The sequence below is a fragment of the Rhinoderma darwinii genome, chromosome 7 (genome assembly GCF_050947455.1).
Source record: "Rhinoderma darwinii isolate aRhiDar2 chromosome 7, aRhiDar2.hap1, whole genome shotgun sequence".
NCBI classification, from domain to species: domain Eukaryota; kingdom Metazoa; phylum Chordata; class Amphibia; order Anura; family Rhinodermatidae; genus Rhinoderma; species Rhinoderma darwinii.
The window spans coordinates 142,301,847-142,320,084 of NC_134693.1; the positions used below are offsets into that span (position 1 = coordinate 142,301,847).

Genomic DNA, 18,238 nt, shown 5'->3' on the forward strand with positions numbered 1-18,238 from the left:
ACGAATTGCCCGTGCTGGATTCAAACCCAATTTCTATGGAGTTAGTGGCTTCATCTAGAGATTGTTACCCGACAACCAACCCTGAGGCTGCAGCCGATCAATTCAGTATACCGATATCAACTGTAATATAATATAATATAATATAATGAGATCCACGCACCTTATATACAGTAACTCCTACTCCTCTATCACTACTGACAACCAGCCTGTATATCATGTGTGAGAGGTTGTCACAGCCCCGCCCCCTGTTACTGACATCACTGATATATAATATAATTACACTGATCAGACATGAGATCCACACATCTTATATACAGTCACAGCTATTCATCTATTACTACTGACAACCAGCCTGTATATCATGTGTGAGAGGTTGTCACAGATCCGCCCCCTATCACTTGATAGTAATGTGCTTGTGCTGTTACAGACCTTGGTTATTTCCTTATATTCATCCCTCGTCAGCCATATATTTGGAGTCTGTAGCGTCGTCTGTTTATTAGAATGACGTGATATGTAGTGATCTGACGGTTGCGCTCTTGTAAGGACGTCTCTGGTGATAATTTACGTTTGACTTCTGCTTTTTATATTTTTACTGTATTATATTCATATTAGAAAAAAAAACAGTAATCTTAAAGGGCCAGTGTCTAGTTTAATTCTATATTAAAAGCCGGTCCTGACCTAGTCCTGCTCACACAGCTGGCGTTCCATAGATCGCGGTCAGCGCTCAGTCCTGGCTGATGTCGCTCTCACACGGATCTCGCTGCCGCCATCTTGACCAGTCTACAAGGGCCCTCACTGGGAAACCCTGGTTTGAGCTCATCTACCCCTCCCCCTCCAATAAAAATGGCAGGAAACCTAGAACATCTTTTTTTCTTCACATTGTTGCAGAAATGTTTCAAGTCTTTGGCCGGCGTTACACTGTGACGGGCGCTGCACCATGTGACTTACTGATACGACCGCATAACAGCCCACATCTCATGGGCTCTTATTTGCTGTTAAAAGGCAATAACCCGAAGACACAAAATATCGGCAGCGCGAATGATCCCGCGATCTATTCATGTCACACGGAAACATTAAATTGCTGTAAATCCCTTTATTTCCCTCGTTATCAGCGTGGGCAGTGATTGGTGCAGTGGGATATGATCAGTGGCTCTATAACGGGGTGCGGCACATCTGGGGGGGGATCCTGATGATCTGGCGGTGGGAGAGTCCATTCTCCTTATTTCAGGCTGCCGAGGAACTCCAGGAGGCGGCGGTGCCAGGTGTCGGGGTCGTCTAGGTAACAGGCGTGCCCCGCCCCCTTCATGCAGAACACTTGGCTATTGGGCAAGTTCTTCAGGTTTTGCAGTGAAACTTCCCCTACCTGATCGTCGCCATCACCGTAAACGATCAAAGCGGGAAACTGCGGAGCAAAGGGGGCAACACGAGAAGGTTACGGCACTGAGCCCCTCTTAAAGGGACATCATCAATTTTGCATTACCGGTCCCGGCTGTTACCTCTATTCTGCACTGACTCAACATCTTCAACTCTGGCACAGCTCGCACTGAAAATCTCACCCACCCCCTGCTGGTTCAGGATCTATATCGAGCATGTTATGCTGTAGTGCATTGTAAGAGATGTGGTGTTTACACAAAAACTATAAAAAAAAAAAAATTCTCCCACAATGCAACTTTTCCAAGCATATGTAGGTATTTCAGCACAATGCTAATACATTCCCAGCATCAGAAATAATTGTGTATGCAGCTTTAGATGTGACTGGAGCATAAGACAAGATAAGTAAAGCAAATTCTACAACATCTATCAAGCTACGTGAATCTGACAACCCGCTGACTACTCCGCTCGCTGCACTAATGGTCTTCACTTTGTGTCTGTTACCTGAACGCGGCCGTAATCCTGTGCTGAAAACTTGTCCGTACAGATCGGGGCGACTGGCACATAAGCAGCGACATTTTGTGGGTTATTCAGGACGAAGGGGAGCGAGTACATGCCGCTAAGGGAGGGGCTAATGATCGCAGCCGGGACCATACTCAGGGAATTCAAGACGTCTTGTATGAAGCTGGGAGAGACTGGTTCCCCTAATGGGCCGGGGGCCACAGCATCTGACGAGCGTCCCAGACCTATAAGAAAAGTTATACAGGATCAGAACATGGATAAGAGACGGAAACAGAAGAATCTTCTAGCGGCTCAAGCTTTGTTTTTGTGATGCAGAGCTCCAAATCCCCCCACAGACATAGTTATATGATAATATTCTGTGCTGCCTGCAGTCACCACTAGGGGGAGCTCACTACATACAGATATATACAGCTCCCATAGAGTTACATGATAACATTCTGCTGCCTGCAGTCACCACTACAGGGAGCTCACTACATACAGATATATACAGCTCCCATAGAGTTACATGATAACATTCTGCTGCCTGCAGTCACCACTAGGGGGAGTTCACTACATATGGATACATACAGCTCCCATAGAGTTACACGAAAGCTGCATGCATACTAGTCCTTCTCGAATAATTAGAATATCAAAAAGTTCATTTATTTCAGTAATTCAATTAAAAAAGTGTCTCTCGTATATTCTATAGGTTCATCACACACAGAGGGATCTCATATGTTCTATAGATTCATCACACACTGAGGGATCTCATATATTCTATAGATTCATCACACACAGAGGGATCTCATATATTCTATAGATTCATCACACACAGAGGGATCTCATATATTCTAGATTCATCACACAGAGGGATCTCATATATTCTATAGATTCATCACACACAGAGGGATCTCATATATTCTATAGATTCATCACACACAGAGGGATCTCGTATATTCTATAGATTCATCACACACAGAGGGATCTCATATATTCTATAGATTCATCACACACAGAGGGATCTCGTATATTCTATAGATTCATCACACACAGAGGGATCTCATATATTCTATAGATTCATCACACACAGAGGGATCTCATATATTCTATAGATTCATCACACACAGAGGGATCTCGTATATTCTATAGATTCATCACACACAGAGGGATCTCATATATTCTATAGATTCATCACACACAGGGATCTCATATATTCTATAGATTCATCACACACAGAGGGATCACATATATTCTATAGATTCATTACACACAGAGGGATCTCGTATATTCTATAGATTCATCACACAGAGGGATCTCGTATATTCTATAGATTCATCACACAGAGGGATCTCATATATTCTATAGATTCATCACACACAGAGGGATCTCATATATTCTATAGATTCATCACACACAGAGGGATCTCATATATTCTATAGATTCATCACACAGAGGGATCTCATATATTCTATAGATTCATCACACACAGAGGGATCTCATATATTCTATAGATTCATCACACACAGAGGGATCTCATATATTCTATAGATTCATCACACACAGAGGGATCTCATATATTCTATAGATTCATCACACACGGAGGGATCTCATATATTCTATAGATTCGTCACACACAGAGGGATCTCGTATATTCTATAGATTCATCACACACAGAGGATCTCGTATATTCTATAGATTCATCACACGCAGAGGGATCTCATATATTCTATAGATTCATCACACACAGAGGGATCTCGTATATTCTATAGATTCATCACACACAGAGGGATCTCCTATATTCTATAGATTCATCACACACAGAGGGATCTCATATATTCTATAGATTCATCACACACAGAGGATCTCGTATATTCTATAGATTCATCACACGCAGAGGGATCTCATATATTCTATAGATTCATCACACACAGAGGGATCTCGTATATTCTATAGATTCATCACACACAGAGGGATCTCATATATTCTATAGATTCGTCACACACAGAGGGATCTCGTATATTCTATAGATTCATCACACACAGAGGATCTCGTATATTCTATAGATTCATCACACGCAGAGGGATCTCATATATTCTATAGATTCATCACACACAGAGGGATCTCGTATATTCTATAGATTCATCACACACAGAGGGATCTCCTATATTCTATAGATTCATCACACACAGAGGGATCTCGTATATTCTATAGATTCATCACACGCAGAGGGCTCTCATATATTCTATAGATTCATCACACACAGAGGGATCTATTTCCAGCAGTTTCTCTGTTAATGTTGATGATTATGGGAACAGTTACTGAAAACCCAAAATTTAGTGTCTCAGAAAATGAGAATATTATATAAGCCCAATTTCACAAATGATTTTTAATACCAAAATGTCGTCCTACTGAGAAGTCTGTCCAGTATCTGCCCTCAATACTTAGCCGGGGCTCAGACACTGCATGAATTACTGCATCAATGCAGCGTGGCATGGGGCGATCAGCCTGTGGCACTGCTGAGGGGTTATCAATGCGGCATGGCATGGAGGCGATCAGCCTGTGGCACTGCTGAGGGGTTATCAATGCGGCGTGGCATGGAGGCGATCAGCCTGTGGCACTGCTGAGGGGTTATCAATGCGGTGTGGCATGGAGGCGATCAGCCTGTGGTACTGCTGAGGGGTTATCAATGCGGTGTGGCATGGAGGCGATCAGCCTGTGGCACTGCTGAGGTGTTATCAATGCAGCGTGGCATGGAGGTGATCAGCCTGTGGTACTGCTGAGGGGTTATCAATGCGGTGTGGCATGGGGGCGATCAGCCTGTGGCACTGCTGAGGTGGTATCAATGCGGCGTGGCATGGAGGTGATCAGCCTGTGGCACTGCTGAGATGTTATGGAAGCCCAGGTTGCTTTGATATCGGCCTTCAGCTCGTCTGCATTGTTGGGTCTGGGGTCTCATCTTCCTCCTGACAATACCCTATAGATTCTCTATGGGGTTTAGGACGGGTGAGTTTGCTGGCCAATCAGGCGCAGTGATCCTGTGGTTATTACACCTGGTGTTGGTACTTTTGGCAGTGTGGGCAGGTGCCAAGTCCTGCTGGAAAATGAAATCACCATCTCCATAAAGCTGTCAGCAGAGGGAAGCATGAAGTGCTGGTGATGTCCTGCTAGACGCTGCGCTGACTCCGGACCTGATATAACACAGGGGACCAACACCAGCAGATGACACGGCCCCCAAACCATCGCTGACTGCGGACACTTCACACTGGAGCGCAGGACACTTGGACTGACGCCTCTCCACTCTTCCTCCAGACTCCGGGACCTTCCAAATGAAATGAAAAATTTACTTTCCTCTGAGAACAGAACAGTGGACACCGAGCAGCAGACCCGTCATTGTAAAGACTTCAGAAACCTTCACAGGTGTTTTGTGTTGATTCGCTGATTAGAGGGTCACACCGGGAGGCGACAATCTGCAACTAACACTCAATATTCTCATTTTCTGTGACACTAAATTTTGGGTCTTCAGTAACTGTTCACATAATCATCAACATTACAAGAAGAAACTGCTGGAAATAGATCCCTCTGTGTGTGATGAATCTATAGAATATACGAGATCCCTCTGTGTGTGATGAATCTATAGAATATATGAGATCCCTCTGTGTGTGATGAATCTATAGAATATATGAGATCCCTCTGTGTGTGATGAATCTATAGAATATATGAGATCCCTCTGTGTGTGATGAATCTATAGAATATATGAGATCCCTCCGTGTGTGATGAATCTATAGAATATATGAGATCCCTCCGTGTGTGATGAATCTATAGAATATATGAGATCCCTCCGTGTGTGATGAATCTATAGAATATATGAGATCCCTCTGTGTGTGATGAATCTATAGAATATATGAGATCCCTCTGTGTGTGATGAATCTATAGAATATATGAGATCCCTCCGTGTGTGATGAATCTATAGAATATATGAGATCCCTCCGTGTGTGATGAATCTATAGAATATATGAGATCCCTCCGTGTGTGATGAATCTATAGAATATATGAGATCCCTCCGTGTGTGATGAATCTATAGAATATATGAGATCCCTCCGTGTGTGATGAATCTATAGAATATACGAGATCCCTCTGTGTGTGATGAATCTATAGAATATACGAGATCCCTCTGTGTGTGATGAATCTATAGAATATACGAGATCCCTCTGTGTGTGATGAATCTATAGAATATATGAGATCCCTCTGTGTGTGATGAATCTATAGAATATATGAGATCCCTCTGTGTGTGATGAATCTATAGAATATATGAGATCCCTCTGTGTGTGATGAATCTATAGAATATACGAGATCCCTCTGTGTGTGATGAATCTATAGAATATACGAGATCCCTCTGTGTGTGATGAATCTATAGAATATACGAGATCCCTGTGTGTGATGAATCTATAGAATATACGAGATCCCTCTGTGTGTGATGAATCTATAGAATATACGAGATCCCTCTGTGTGTGATGAATCTATAGAATATATGAGATCCCTCTGTGTGTGATGAATCTATAGAATATATGAGATCCCTCTGTGTGTGATGAATCTATAGAATATATGAGATCCCTCTGTGTGTGATGAATCTATAAAATATATGAGATCCCTCTGTGTGTGATGAATCTATAGAATATATGAGATCCCTCTGTGTGTGATGAATCTATAGAATATATGAGATCCCTCTGTGTGTGATGAATCTATAGAATATATGAGATCCCTCTGTGTGTGATGAATCTATAGAATATACGAGATCCCTCTGTGTGTGATGAATCTATAGAATATATGAGATCCCTCTGTGTGTGATGAATCTATAGAATATATGAGATCCCTCTGTGTGTAATGAATCTATAGAATATATGAGATCCCTCTGTGTGTGATGAATCTATAGAATATGAGATCCCTCTGTGTGTGATGAATCTATAGAATATATGAGATCCCTCTGTGTGTAATGAATCTATAGAATATACGAGATCCCTCTGTGTGTGATGAATCTATAGAATATACGAGATCCCTCTGTGTGTGATGAATCTATAGAATATACGAGATCCCTCTGTGTGTGATGAATCTATAGAATATACGAGATCCCTCTGTGTGTGATGAATCTATAGAATATACGAGATCCCTCTGTGTGTGATGAATCTATAGAATATACGAGATCCCTCTGCGTGTGATGAATCTATAGAATATACGAGATCCCTCTGTGTGTGATGAATCTATAGAATATACGAGATCCCGCTGTGTGTGATGAATCTATAGAATATATGAGATCCCTCTGTGTGTGATGAATCTATAGAATATATGAGATCCCTCCGTGTGTGATGAATCTATAGAATATATGAGATCCCTCTGTGTGATGAATCTATAGAATATATGAGATCCCTCTGTGTGTAATGAATCTATAGAATATATGAGATCCCTCTGTGTGTAATGAATCTATAGCATATATGAGATCCCTCTGTGTGTAATGAATCGATAGAATATATGAGATCCCTCTGTGTGTAATTAATCTATAGAATATATGAGATCCCTCTGTGTGATGAATCTATAGAATATATGAGATCCCTCTGTGTGTAATGAATCTATAGAATATATGAGATCCCTCCGTGTGTAATGAATCTATAGAATATATGAGATCCCTCCGTGTGTGATGAATCTATAGAATATACGAGATCCCTCTGTGTGATGAATCTATAGAATATATGAGATCCCTCTGTGTGTGATGAATCTATAGAATATATGAGATCCCTCTGTGTGTGATGAATCTATAGAATATGTGAGATCCCTCCGTGTGTGATGAATCTATAGAATATATGAGATCCCTCCGTGTGTAATGAATCTATAGAATATATGAGATCCCTCCGTGTGTGATGAATCTATAGAATATATGAGATCCCTCTGTGTGTGATGAATCTATAGAATATACGAGATCCCTCTGTGTGATGAATCTATAGAATATACGAGATCCCTCTGTGTGATGAATCTATAGAATATATGTGATCCCTCTGTGTGTGATGAATCTATAGAATATATGAGATCCCTCTGTGTGTGATGAATCTATAGAATATATGAGATCCCTCTTTGTGTGATGAATCTATAGAATATATGAGATCCCTCTTTGTGTGATGAATCTATAGAATATATGAGATCCCTCTGTGTGTGATGAATCTATAGAATATGTGAGATCCCTCTGTGTGTGATGAATCTATAGAATATATGAGATCCCTCTGTGTGTGATGAATCTATAGAATATATGAGATCCCTGTGTGTGTGATGAATCTATAGAATATATGAGATCCCTCTGTGTGTGATGAATCTATAGAATATACGAGATCCCTCTGTGTGATGAATCTATAGAATATACGAGATCCCTCTGTGTGATGAATCTATAGAATATACGAGATCCCTCTGTGTGATGAATCTATAGAATATACGAGACACTTTATGAGCTGAATTACTGAAATAAATGAACTTTTGATGATCTTCTAATACATTGAGAAGGACTAATACATCTGTAAGTAGTGAGCTCCCCCTAGTGGTGGCTGCAGACAGCAGAATGTTATTATTAGGCCTGACCTAATACTTCTTAGGGTATGTTCACACCGCCGTAAACGCCCCTAAAAACAACTGAAAATACAGGGGGCTGAACGTTTCCAAGCAAATGCACATGGACTTCAGTGGGAAAAACAGCATTCCGTTCCCACAGGGCGTTTTTAAAAACGGTGCGTAAAAAAAAGCCCCGTAAAAAAGTGCATGTCACTTTTTGAGCCTTTTTTGCAGCCGTTTTTCATTGGGTCAATAGAAAATCAGCTCCAAAAACGTCAGTAGAAAACGCATCAAAAAACACCTGATGCATAAAAAACGGCTGAAAATCTGAGGATGTAAACAGCTCCGTATTTTACAGCCGTTTTTAGTCCAGCGTGTGAACATGGACTTGCAGCTGAGGGTTTGTTACAATTGTATCCAGTTTAAACAATCCTCTGTGGATTAAACACATAAACTGTACAAATCTCTTTCCTATCCTGATAGTTTGTTACATTGTATCAGTTTGGAGTCCAGTCATTTACCTCACAGATATTAGTCTAGACTGGATTCAATTGTAACAAAGCCACAGCTGTGAGGGGGAAGGGTCCTTACATTCTAAGATATGCCCTGTGTTATGGGGGTGCGGTAGGACATGGTCATCCCCCTCCTCTTTATGTCTAGTATAAGGAAGGCAGCAGGGAAATAGTTAAGATCAGGGTAAGTTTTCACCGGGGAGGTCGATAGCGACAGCGCGATGTCCTGCAGCTGCCAACTTGTGCAGAGTGCCGAGCTCCAGCCAGGTCTGGGAGGAGAATCTGATGCCGTGCAGCAGGAGGACGGGCGCGCCGGAGGAGCCGAGCGCTGGGACCGCCTCACGGTAAAACAGCGTCTGTCCTGAAACTCTGATGGAGCCGTCCTGTATCCGAGCCTCCGCCATGTCTGCAGCCGTCGTAGCCTGGGAAATAAGAGAGTGTCAGGGTATGTTCACACGCACTAATTACGGACGTAAATCAAGCGTTTTACGCCTCGAATTATGTCCGAAAATGCGGCTCGATAGCGTCGGCAAACATCTGCCCATTGAAAGCAATGGGTTTTACGTTGGTCTGTTCCAACGAGGCGTATATTTACACGTTGCTGTCAAAAGACGGCGCGTAAATAGACGCCCGCGTCAAAGAAGTGCCTGTCACTTCTTCAGACGTAAATGGAGCCGTTATTCATTGAGTCCATGGAAAAACAGCTCCATTTACGTCCGTAATTGACGCAGCGAAAAGTGCCTCAACATGCCATTACGGAGCTGTTTTCTCCTGAAAACAGCCCCTTAATTTCAGCCGTTACGGACGCTGCCGTGTGAACATGCCCTCAGGCTATGTTCACACGACCGTAAACGCCCCGGGAAACGGCTAAAAATACGGGGGCTGAACGCCTCCCAACATCTGCCCATTGATTTCAATGGGAAAAACAGCGTTCCGTAAAAAGAAATGCGTGTCACTTCTTGAGCCGTTTTTGGAACCGTTTTTCATTAACTCAATAGAAAAACTGCTCCAAAAACGTCCATAAAACGCAAGTTGCTTAAAAAACGGCTGAATATCATGGGCTGTTTTCCCTTGAAAACTGCTCCGTGTTTACAGCCGTTTTTGTTCGACGTGTGAACAGAGCCCTACAGCGCTGCCTGCAAACATCAGCGCCGCGTCCTCCTGTCACCGCTTATACTGGTGACACAGGCCGGGTGACAACCACTAATATTTGCTATTACAGAGCCCACGGGGGTTGTCATCCAGATTTCCAGACACCCTGAATGGCAGGTACACCTGAATTGTTGGTGGTTTTGCTCCCCTTGTGTGTCAGTCTTTACTGAAGTTCTGGCGTTCTGCTCAGGATGAATAAGATATAGTAATATATTCCTCTATAGTAACAATGCGGCATCTGTGGCGGGGTCTATGGGGGATCTTTATCCCCATTATAATCCCCTGATGTGCGGCGCTGTGTATGTCGCCCTCCGCATGTTTGTATTGTGTGATTTTATTTTTTTATCTTTATTTTTCTGACAAACAGGGAAAATAAAAACCAATAATAAAAAACAGTAGCAGAGGTCAGACCAGGATAGGGAGAGGCACCGGGGCAGAGGTAACATGGCGCCTCGAACCTCAGTCACTGATACGGAAAAGTCAACAACCTGACGTTCCCCTCACCCTCAATAAAAGCGATCATTACTCTGTACAGGACCCTCTCCCCGGGGACAGACGGCGACTCACGTGATGTCACCACAGGAGGGTCGTACTGATAAAGATACAGGTCTGTGTATAGGTGCCCATGTATGTGAGAGTATATATGTATACTGTATGTATATAGTGTGTGTGTGTAGTGCAAGTATATATGTATACTGTACGTTTTATCTATATATATACACGTTACATTCCTACATTGTCCACATCAGCTCGGTGCCCGGATATGAAACATGAACCAAGCGGAGCGTCACATAAAGAGCAATTCCCTAATCTGATGCCATAATTATCCATAGGAAAGCTGGGTGACTACCAATATGGCCGCCAATACAGTCCACACAGGGTTGTCACCCGGCTTTTAGTAGATTATAGCCCTGTGCAGTATATATATATATATATTGTCCCTTTATCCAGTGTAACTTCTCGGAGCAGAGGAAGCCGCCCCAACTACAAGCAGAATGGGGGGGGGGGGGGGAGATTTCTGTACAGATATAATGAAAAAAACTTTCAGCAATATCACACCCTGCAAAACTACCACTCCCATCATGGCCGATGGTCACATTGTCCTGGGAGTTGCAGCTGTGAAGCAGGTACCTCATTGTATATCTATGTAGTCCCAGGCTGGAGGGGGTAAAGCACAGACTACACCCAGGTTACAAGGCAGGAACAGTGCGGCAACTGCCCAGCTCAGCGCAACTACAACTCCCAGAGTGCACGCTGAGGGTTCTACTTCCAGAGTAGTTATTTGTGCTCGTGCTGTACCTCTTGCAGATATTTTTAATCATCAGAATATATTTGCACTGTGATTGTACAATGTGCAGCAGAGCCGACACTGTAACGACCCCTACATGTACAGCAGTAACTAATAATAATAAGCAGATGGATCCTCAGCTCCTACCTTATATCCTGAAGGCAAAACTTCTACAATACAAAGTTCAAACAGGAAGCAAAGAGACTAAATAAGAATTTACAGCTGCTCAGCACTGCCACCCAGTGGGCACATGAGTAATAACGCTGCACTGCTACCTAGTGGACACATGAGTAATGATGCAGCACTGCCGCCTAGTGGACACGTAAGTAATGACGCAGCACTGCCACCATTGCCCTACTAGCCCCCGAGGTAACCCGTGTCCCTCTAGCTGCTGTGAATCCCAGGCATATTAAGTAGACCATAGGCCCTGAGATGTTCCAAAAACTTGGGTCCCCTTCTCCATCACTGCCCTGCCGTACTTTGTCTATAGTGAACACCACCTTTCTGTGTGAGCATTGACAAATAGGTGTTACGATTCCCCTTGTCAAAGGGCTGTGACCCTACCTACTGACAGTCTCCAACCATCGCTGACAGTATCACACTGTGTATGGACACATCCTCCTAACAATGGTAATACCCATTTGTCTAATAATCCTGGACTATACCAAGACTTTTTGTGGAATATAAGGATTTCCTATAATAGACATGTCAGGAGAGGTAACAGCTCATGTATAAATCCAGTGACTCACAGGTGACGTCTTCTCTGATTCTAGTCGTTCCTTTTCTCTTTTCATTTCCATACGGTCTAGACCTCATGACGACTTCTCCCAGCCACGATCCATTTCTACAGAATTTGCCTCTCAGATGTCTTTGGCTCCTCACTTTTACAACATTTCCGCACCTGTACATGAAGATACAATTTTCATGGTTCTACACACTATGCCCCTAAATATAATAGTACTATACACTGTGCCACTAAATATTATAGTCCCGTACACTGTGCCCCTGAATATAACAGCACCATACACTGTACCGCTGAATATAATGGTGTCAAACAGGGTAAAGTAAAGCATTACACACACAGCGCCCCCTGTGGATTGTGCCACATACAATGCCCTCTGTAGATAGTGCCTCCCACAGAGCCCCGTGTAGAATTTGCCCCCAACACTGCTCACACACTGAAAAAAAAAATTCATTACCTCACCTGTCCCTGTTCCCGCGCTGTCCCCGTTCTCTTGGATGACATTGTTAAAGCTCCGAATGGCGGGCAGGGAATTGATCGATCCCGTGCCCCGCCCACGCTAGACTAATCAATAAGAGGAGATACAAGAGGTGGGAGAGGGGTAAGAGTCCTGACCATAGGAGCTTACAATCTATAAGAAATAAGAGGGGATACAAGAGGTGGGGGAGGGGTAAGGGCTCGTCCACATGTAGCGGAATTGCCGTGTTTTTTTCTGGCCGGAATTGCGTACGGAAAATACGCTCCAGAATACAGTAGCGGCAAAGTGGGTGGGGTTTAACAAATCTCATCCCCCAACATTGAGAAAAATGCTGCAAAATCCGCACCATTTTCTGTCGTAAAAAAAAACAAGAAATGGTGCGGTTTCTCCGCAGCGTGACGTCTGCTGGTCTCTGCGGAATTGCTGCACAAATTTTCCACAGCAATTCCGTAATGTGTGGATGAGCCCTGAGAGTCCTGACCATAGGAGCTTACAATCTATAAGAGGAGATACAAGAGGTGGGGGAGGAGTAAAATTCCTGACCATAGGAGCTTACAATCTATAAGAGGGGATACAAGAGGTGGGGGAGGAGTAAAAGTCCTTACCATAGGAGCTTACAATCTATAGACCAGTGGTAATTGATGGGGGGGATTGTTTCTGGTTTTTAGGCGGAGCGGTGACTTGTAGTCTCTGTGGATCGACGTGCTGGGGAACAGCCCCTCCCCCTGTACAGGATCTGTCCTCAGTCACATGATGCGGATCATGGGGAGGGTTGTTCTCCTCGTCCACAGATCCTGATGTCTTGGGAGAGGGAGAGCGCAGAGACAGGAAGGAGGAGACTGCAGCTGGTGGAAGCACAACTCCCATCATCCCCTGTACATGTAGTGCTTCTACTCTGTGGACCTCACGAGGATCATGGGTCTGGGCCGACATAAACTGGTGGTCTTAGTCCTGATCTTTTCTATATCCGTCCTGCTCTATCTGCTTCTCCCCAATGCAAGGCCTGAACGAGAGGAGCCCAGAGCGGAGGACCCCCGCGCAGAGCCCCAGGACAACATGAACCTTACGGTACGGACGGCGACCCTAAAGGGCGACTGGCCCACCTTCTACAGGGAGGCCGTACCAAGGAGCAGCCTGGAGGGGGCAGCAGCGGAGAGGTGAGACGGTTTGGAGGGTCCTGACGAGGGATTTTCTTCTGGTTGAGGGGATCAATGTGTCTCTAGCACCAAACGTCCGTGGTACTGGGTTATGGGATGTCGGTACGGTGCGCGCCAAATAAAATGTGCTCCGGCGCTTTATAGAAGTCCGACATGTCTGAGATTTCTGATGTGTGCCAGTGATTATTTTATAATTGGCGCAGCTTTACCCCCGTGAGGCGCCGCTCGCACAGACGCCGCTCGCACAGACGCCACTCACATATAGTCACACGTCTCCCGGTTTTCTCTGTGAACTGGAAATTAATGGAGGAAGATCTGAAATATAAACCACGAGCCGATCGTCTTCTGTAAGATGCGGTTTTAGTTCTGGATCCGTCCCGCGGGTTCTGTCATGTGACGCGGCCGCAGATATTCCTCGCTGTAGCTGATGTGTATAAAAGTGCCGCAGGTCACATGACTAATGTCTAGAGTTTCTATCAGAGCAGTATGTACTGACACTTCAGGCCGGATGGGGGGCCTCTCGGTGCCGTGTTGGGTCAGTACTTATGGTTTGGATTCACTGTTCTCATCGCTGGTTTTTCAGGTTCCCGGTGCTGTTATTGCACGGCCGCTCCTTCACTTCTAAGACTTGGGAAGACCTGGGAACGCTGCAGATCCTGTCGGAGCACGGGTATCGGGCGGTGGCCATCGACCTACCAGGTAACAAAGCTCCAGGCAAATCCTGCCAGTCCCTGCACGTCTCCTATTCCCAGGATATTGAGGGTGCATGCTCCTCGTCTTATATTGCAGGATATTGGGGTTCATGCTCCTCGTCTCCTATTCCCATGATATAGGGGTGCACGCTCCTCGTCTTCTATTGCAGGATATTGGGGTGCATGCTCCTCATCTTATATTGCAGAATATATGGGGTGCACGCTCCTCGTCTTGTATTGCAGGATATGGGGCGCACACTCCTTGTCTTATATTGCAGGACATATGGGGTACACGCTCCTCGTCTTATATTGCAGGATATCGGGGTGCACGCTCCTCGTTTTATATTGCAGGATATGGGGGTGCACGCTCCTCGTCTTATATTGCAGGACATATGGGGTGCACGCTCCTCGTCTTATATTGCAGGACATATGGCGTGCACGCTCCTCGTCTTATATTGCAGGATATGGGGGTGCACGCTCCTCGTCTTCTATTGCAGGATATGGGGGTGCATGCTCCTCGTCTTCTATTGCAGGATATGGGGGTGCATGCTCCTCGTCTTCTATTGCAGGATATGGGGGTGCATGCTCCTCGTCTTCTATTGCAGGATATGGGGGTGCGCGCTCCTCGTCTTCTATTGCAGGATATGGGGGTGCATGCTCCTCGTCTTCTATTGCAGGATATGGGGGTGCATGCTCCTCGTCTTCTATTGCAGGATATGGGGTGCATGCTCCTCGTCTTCTATTGCAGGATATGGGGGTGCACGCTCCTCGTCTTCTATTGCAGGATATATGGGGTGCACGCTCCTCGTCTTATATTGCAGGATATTGGGGTGCACGCTCCTCGTCTTCTATTGCAGGATATATGGGGTGCACGCTCCTCGTCTTCTATTGCAGGATATTGGGGTGCACGCTCCTCGTCTTCTATTGCAGGATATTGGGGTGCACGCTCCTCGTCTTCTATTGCAGGATATTGGGGTGCACGCTCCTAGTCTTATATTGCAGGATATGGGGGTGCATGCTCCTCGTCTTCTATTGCAGGATATGGGGGTGCACGCTCCTCGTCTTCTATTGCAGGATATATGGGGTGCACGCTCCTCGTCTTCTATTGCAGGATATTGGGGTGCACGCTCCTCGTCTTCTATTGCAGGATATGTCTCCCATCTTGCACTTCTGCATCTTGAATGTCTGTGTCCTGATTTGTAGGATATGGCGAGTCGCTACAAGCTCAGCCAATGTCTTCGGAGAAGGGCCGCACTGAGTATCTCCTCCACGTCATGGAAGCGCTGGGCACACGTCAGCCGGTCATCATTAGTCCATCCATGAGCGGCCTCTTCTCTGTGCCCCTCCTCCTGCAGCACCCTGACCGGCTCAGAGGGTTTGTTCCAGTTGCTCCTGTTGGGACGAAGAGCTATAAACCGCAGCAGTACCAGCAGATCCAGGTGTGTATTATTAGGGGTCTGATCTGCATTGTAGGGGGAGTTGTCCTTTATTTTAGATGTCTTGTTACGGTAGAATACTATTCAGTGATGTTAGTTACTGGGGGCGGGGCTGTGACAACCTCTCAGTCATTGTCATGATAAAGAGGCTGCTGGTGGTTGTTGTTGATGATCTCCATGTCTGATCACAGTGTAAAATGACGGTACCATGAACATCGAACTGGTTCCTAATTGGTTCTGTGTAATCACATGACATTACAGGAGCTTCAGTCCCCATCACAGCCGACCCCATTAACCTGCCTGCATCAAGATCTTATATATAATATCAATCTATGCACTACCTACAGGTGCCCACCCTCATCGTATATGGCACAGAGGACATGAATCTGGGCAGCCAATCACTCGAGAGCCTGCAGCACCTGCAAAACCACACGCTGAGCCCCCTTAAAGGAGCCGGACACGCGTGTTACATGGACCGGCCGGAGGAGTTCCACACCGTTCTGCTCATGTTCCTCAGCAAACTTTAGTTCCTATCAGATGAGAGGAACCCAAGACCGGAAGATTTAATTGGACGTTGGTAGAAGGATCTCACCAGGTGTGAAGGGCTCGGCCGCCAGGTGTGACTCCGCCGGCTGTTTATAGATGTGGAGCCTGGGACGGGGGTCCGGTGTGACCAAAACTGTGAATATTAAACCTTACAAAGGAAGACCATACATTGTAGGAAAAGGAGAGGGGAGTGGGTGTAATGGAGAATATTAGGGGTGCAGCGTATCTCCCAGAACTTATCACCCATCATCAACTCCAACGATGTCCTAAGTGAACGCGTCGAGGCCGAAAGTGGAAAATCCCAAGAAAATGAGCAGATTTATTTGTGCTTTTGCTCATTTATAAAAAAAACTGGTTACTTTGTAGAAAACAACTGCAACAATGTATCAAAGTAAAACAATAATAATAGGGGGAGGGGCAGGGAGGCCACAGGGTCATTGTTCACAGAGAGCAGAGAAAACGTTTAATGGACATTTTATTTTTAATCAAAAAATTGACAAGAAATCACAATATCACTGGGTGGATGTAAATTTTACATGAATATATTCGGGTAGAGTTCCCCTTTAAGTCACACCTCTTTCTATATATATATATATATAATTGAAGGTGGTCAGAGAGGATCCTGGGAAATGATTTTGTGTTGGGGGTAGACAGTGAACCCCCGGGGGAAAGCGTTGAATATTTTCTGCTACGTTCCTGTTCTCCGCACCTCCCGCTCCTCTCCTGGGTCCCGGGCACCGTTTCGCGTTTTCTTAGAGGATCGTAGATGAGAAGTCAGTGTGTTCTGGGCAACGCTTCACTTTTTGTATTTGGGAGATCAGTAACTCTGGACACGTGGAATATGCGCGGCACCGGGATGGCACGGAGGAAAGCGCAGAATCAGAAATGTCGACCAATGATCAGGATCCCCACGTGGGATGACGGGTGATTTGTGACGGAGCCGCGCGGGGGGGGGGGGGGGGGTCTAACGTATTGATCATCTGTATATAGAATAAACATTTCACGTCTGCATCTGGATATCCCTTAATAAAATCGATCAGCGTTTCATGAACTTCGTCAGATACTTTACAATTCAATATCTCATCAACATCCCGAGGCTGACAAAGCGTCCTGACCTAGTCCTGCACACACAGCTGATGCTTCATCACAATGTATCAGTGCAGGTAATTCTCTGTGAGTTACACACAGCAGCAGCATAAATCCTAAACCAGTGCACAGGTACAGGGGTGCAGAGCCTAAGGAGCCCCAAGAAGAGCTCTGCCCCAAATGAGAAGACGCGGGTTATAAACGGCACGTGGGGGGGGGGGGGGCTGATACATATTTTCCTTTGGGTCCCTATTGCGCAACAAAATCCATTATTATGGCATAAATCTTTCTCTTGTCCTGGGCTCCAGGTCCATAGCTTTCACTTATACTCACACAAAACAACAAACCTTCAGCTGTGTAATAGCTATTCGGTTGGAACAAGTTTTCAGCCTCTGAAAGCAAGCAGAGCTATTGAAAATGGTGAGGATTTGGAGCAAAATTCTATTAAAAAGCTGCAGAACTTTTTATTATTCATGAATTAAGCTTCATTCGCCGGAGTCTGGACGGGCCCGATCTGCTTCACTCGGTAAGGCTCAGTTCACATCTGGTTTTTACTGCACGTCTGACGTGTCCATTGATTTCTATGGTCAGGACGGGCGCCCTTATGGTGTAGTTTGCGCATACGTTTTGTTTGCTCACGTTGTATCCTTTTTTTTTTTTTCCATGTCCTGAAATGCGTCGTCTACTGGTTT

The 18,238-nt window shown here is 45.0% G+C and overlaps 2 protein-coding genes across 7 annotated transcripts; one reads left to right on the forward strand and one right to left on the reverse strand.

The window, feature by feature from the left end:
- Positions 1 to 1,078: 1,078 nt before the first annotated feature.
- Positions 1,079 to 13,381, reverse strand: ABHD14B (abhydrolase domain containing 14B). Of its 6 annotated transcripts, none has more exons than XM_075831891.1 (5): positions 13,235 to 13,381; positions 12,614 to 12,715; positions 9,166 to 9,391; positions 1,876 to 2,117; positions 1,079 to 1,402 (listed from the first exon to the last, which is right to left on the reverse strand). In XM_075831891.1, the coding sequence occupies exons 1-5, from the start codon at positions 13,235 to 13,237 to the stop codon at positions 1,220 to 1,222; spliced, it is 756 nt and encodes a 251-aa protein (XP_075688006.1). In that variant the 5' UTR covers positions 13,238 to 13,381; the 3' UTR covers positions 1,079 to 1,219. The 6 variants fall into 6 exon arrangements, with proteins under 6 accessions (XP_075688006.1, XP_075688010.1, XP_075688008.1 ...); XM_075831895.1 differs by having other exon boundaries at positions 12,609 to 12,715; XM_075831893.1 differs by lacking the exon at positions 12,614 to 12,715 and having other exon boundaries at positions 13,235 to 13,380.
- On the forward strand, positions 13,362 to 17,505 carry ABHD14A (abhydrolase domain containing 14A). Its single transcript, XM_075831890.1, has 4 exons — positions 13,362 to 13,786; positions 14,370 to 14,485; positions 15,682 to 15,917; positions 16,262 to 17,505. The coding sequence occupies exons 1-4, from the start codon at positions 13,545 to 13,547 to the stop codon at positions 16,439 to 16,441; spliced, it is 774 nt and encodes a 257-aa protein (XP_075688005.1). The 5' UTR covers positions 13,362 to 13,544; the 3' UTR covers positions 16,442 to 17,505.
- The last annotated feature ends 733 nt before the right edge of the window (positions 17,506 to 18,238 follow it).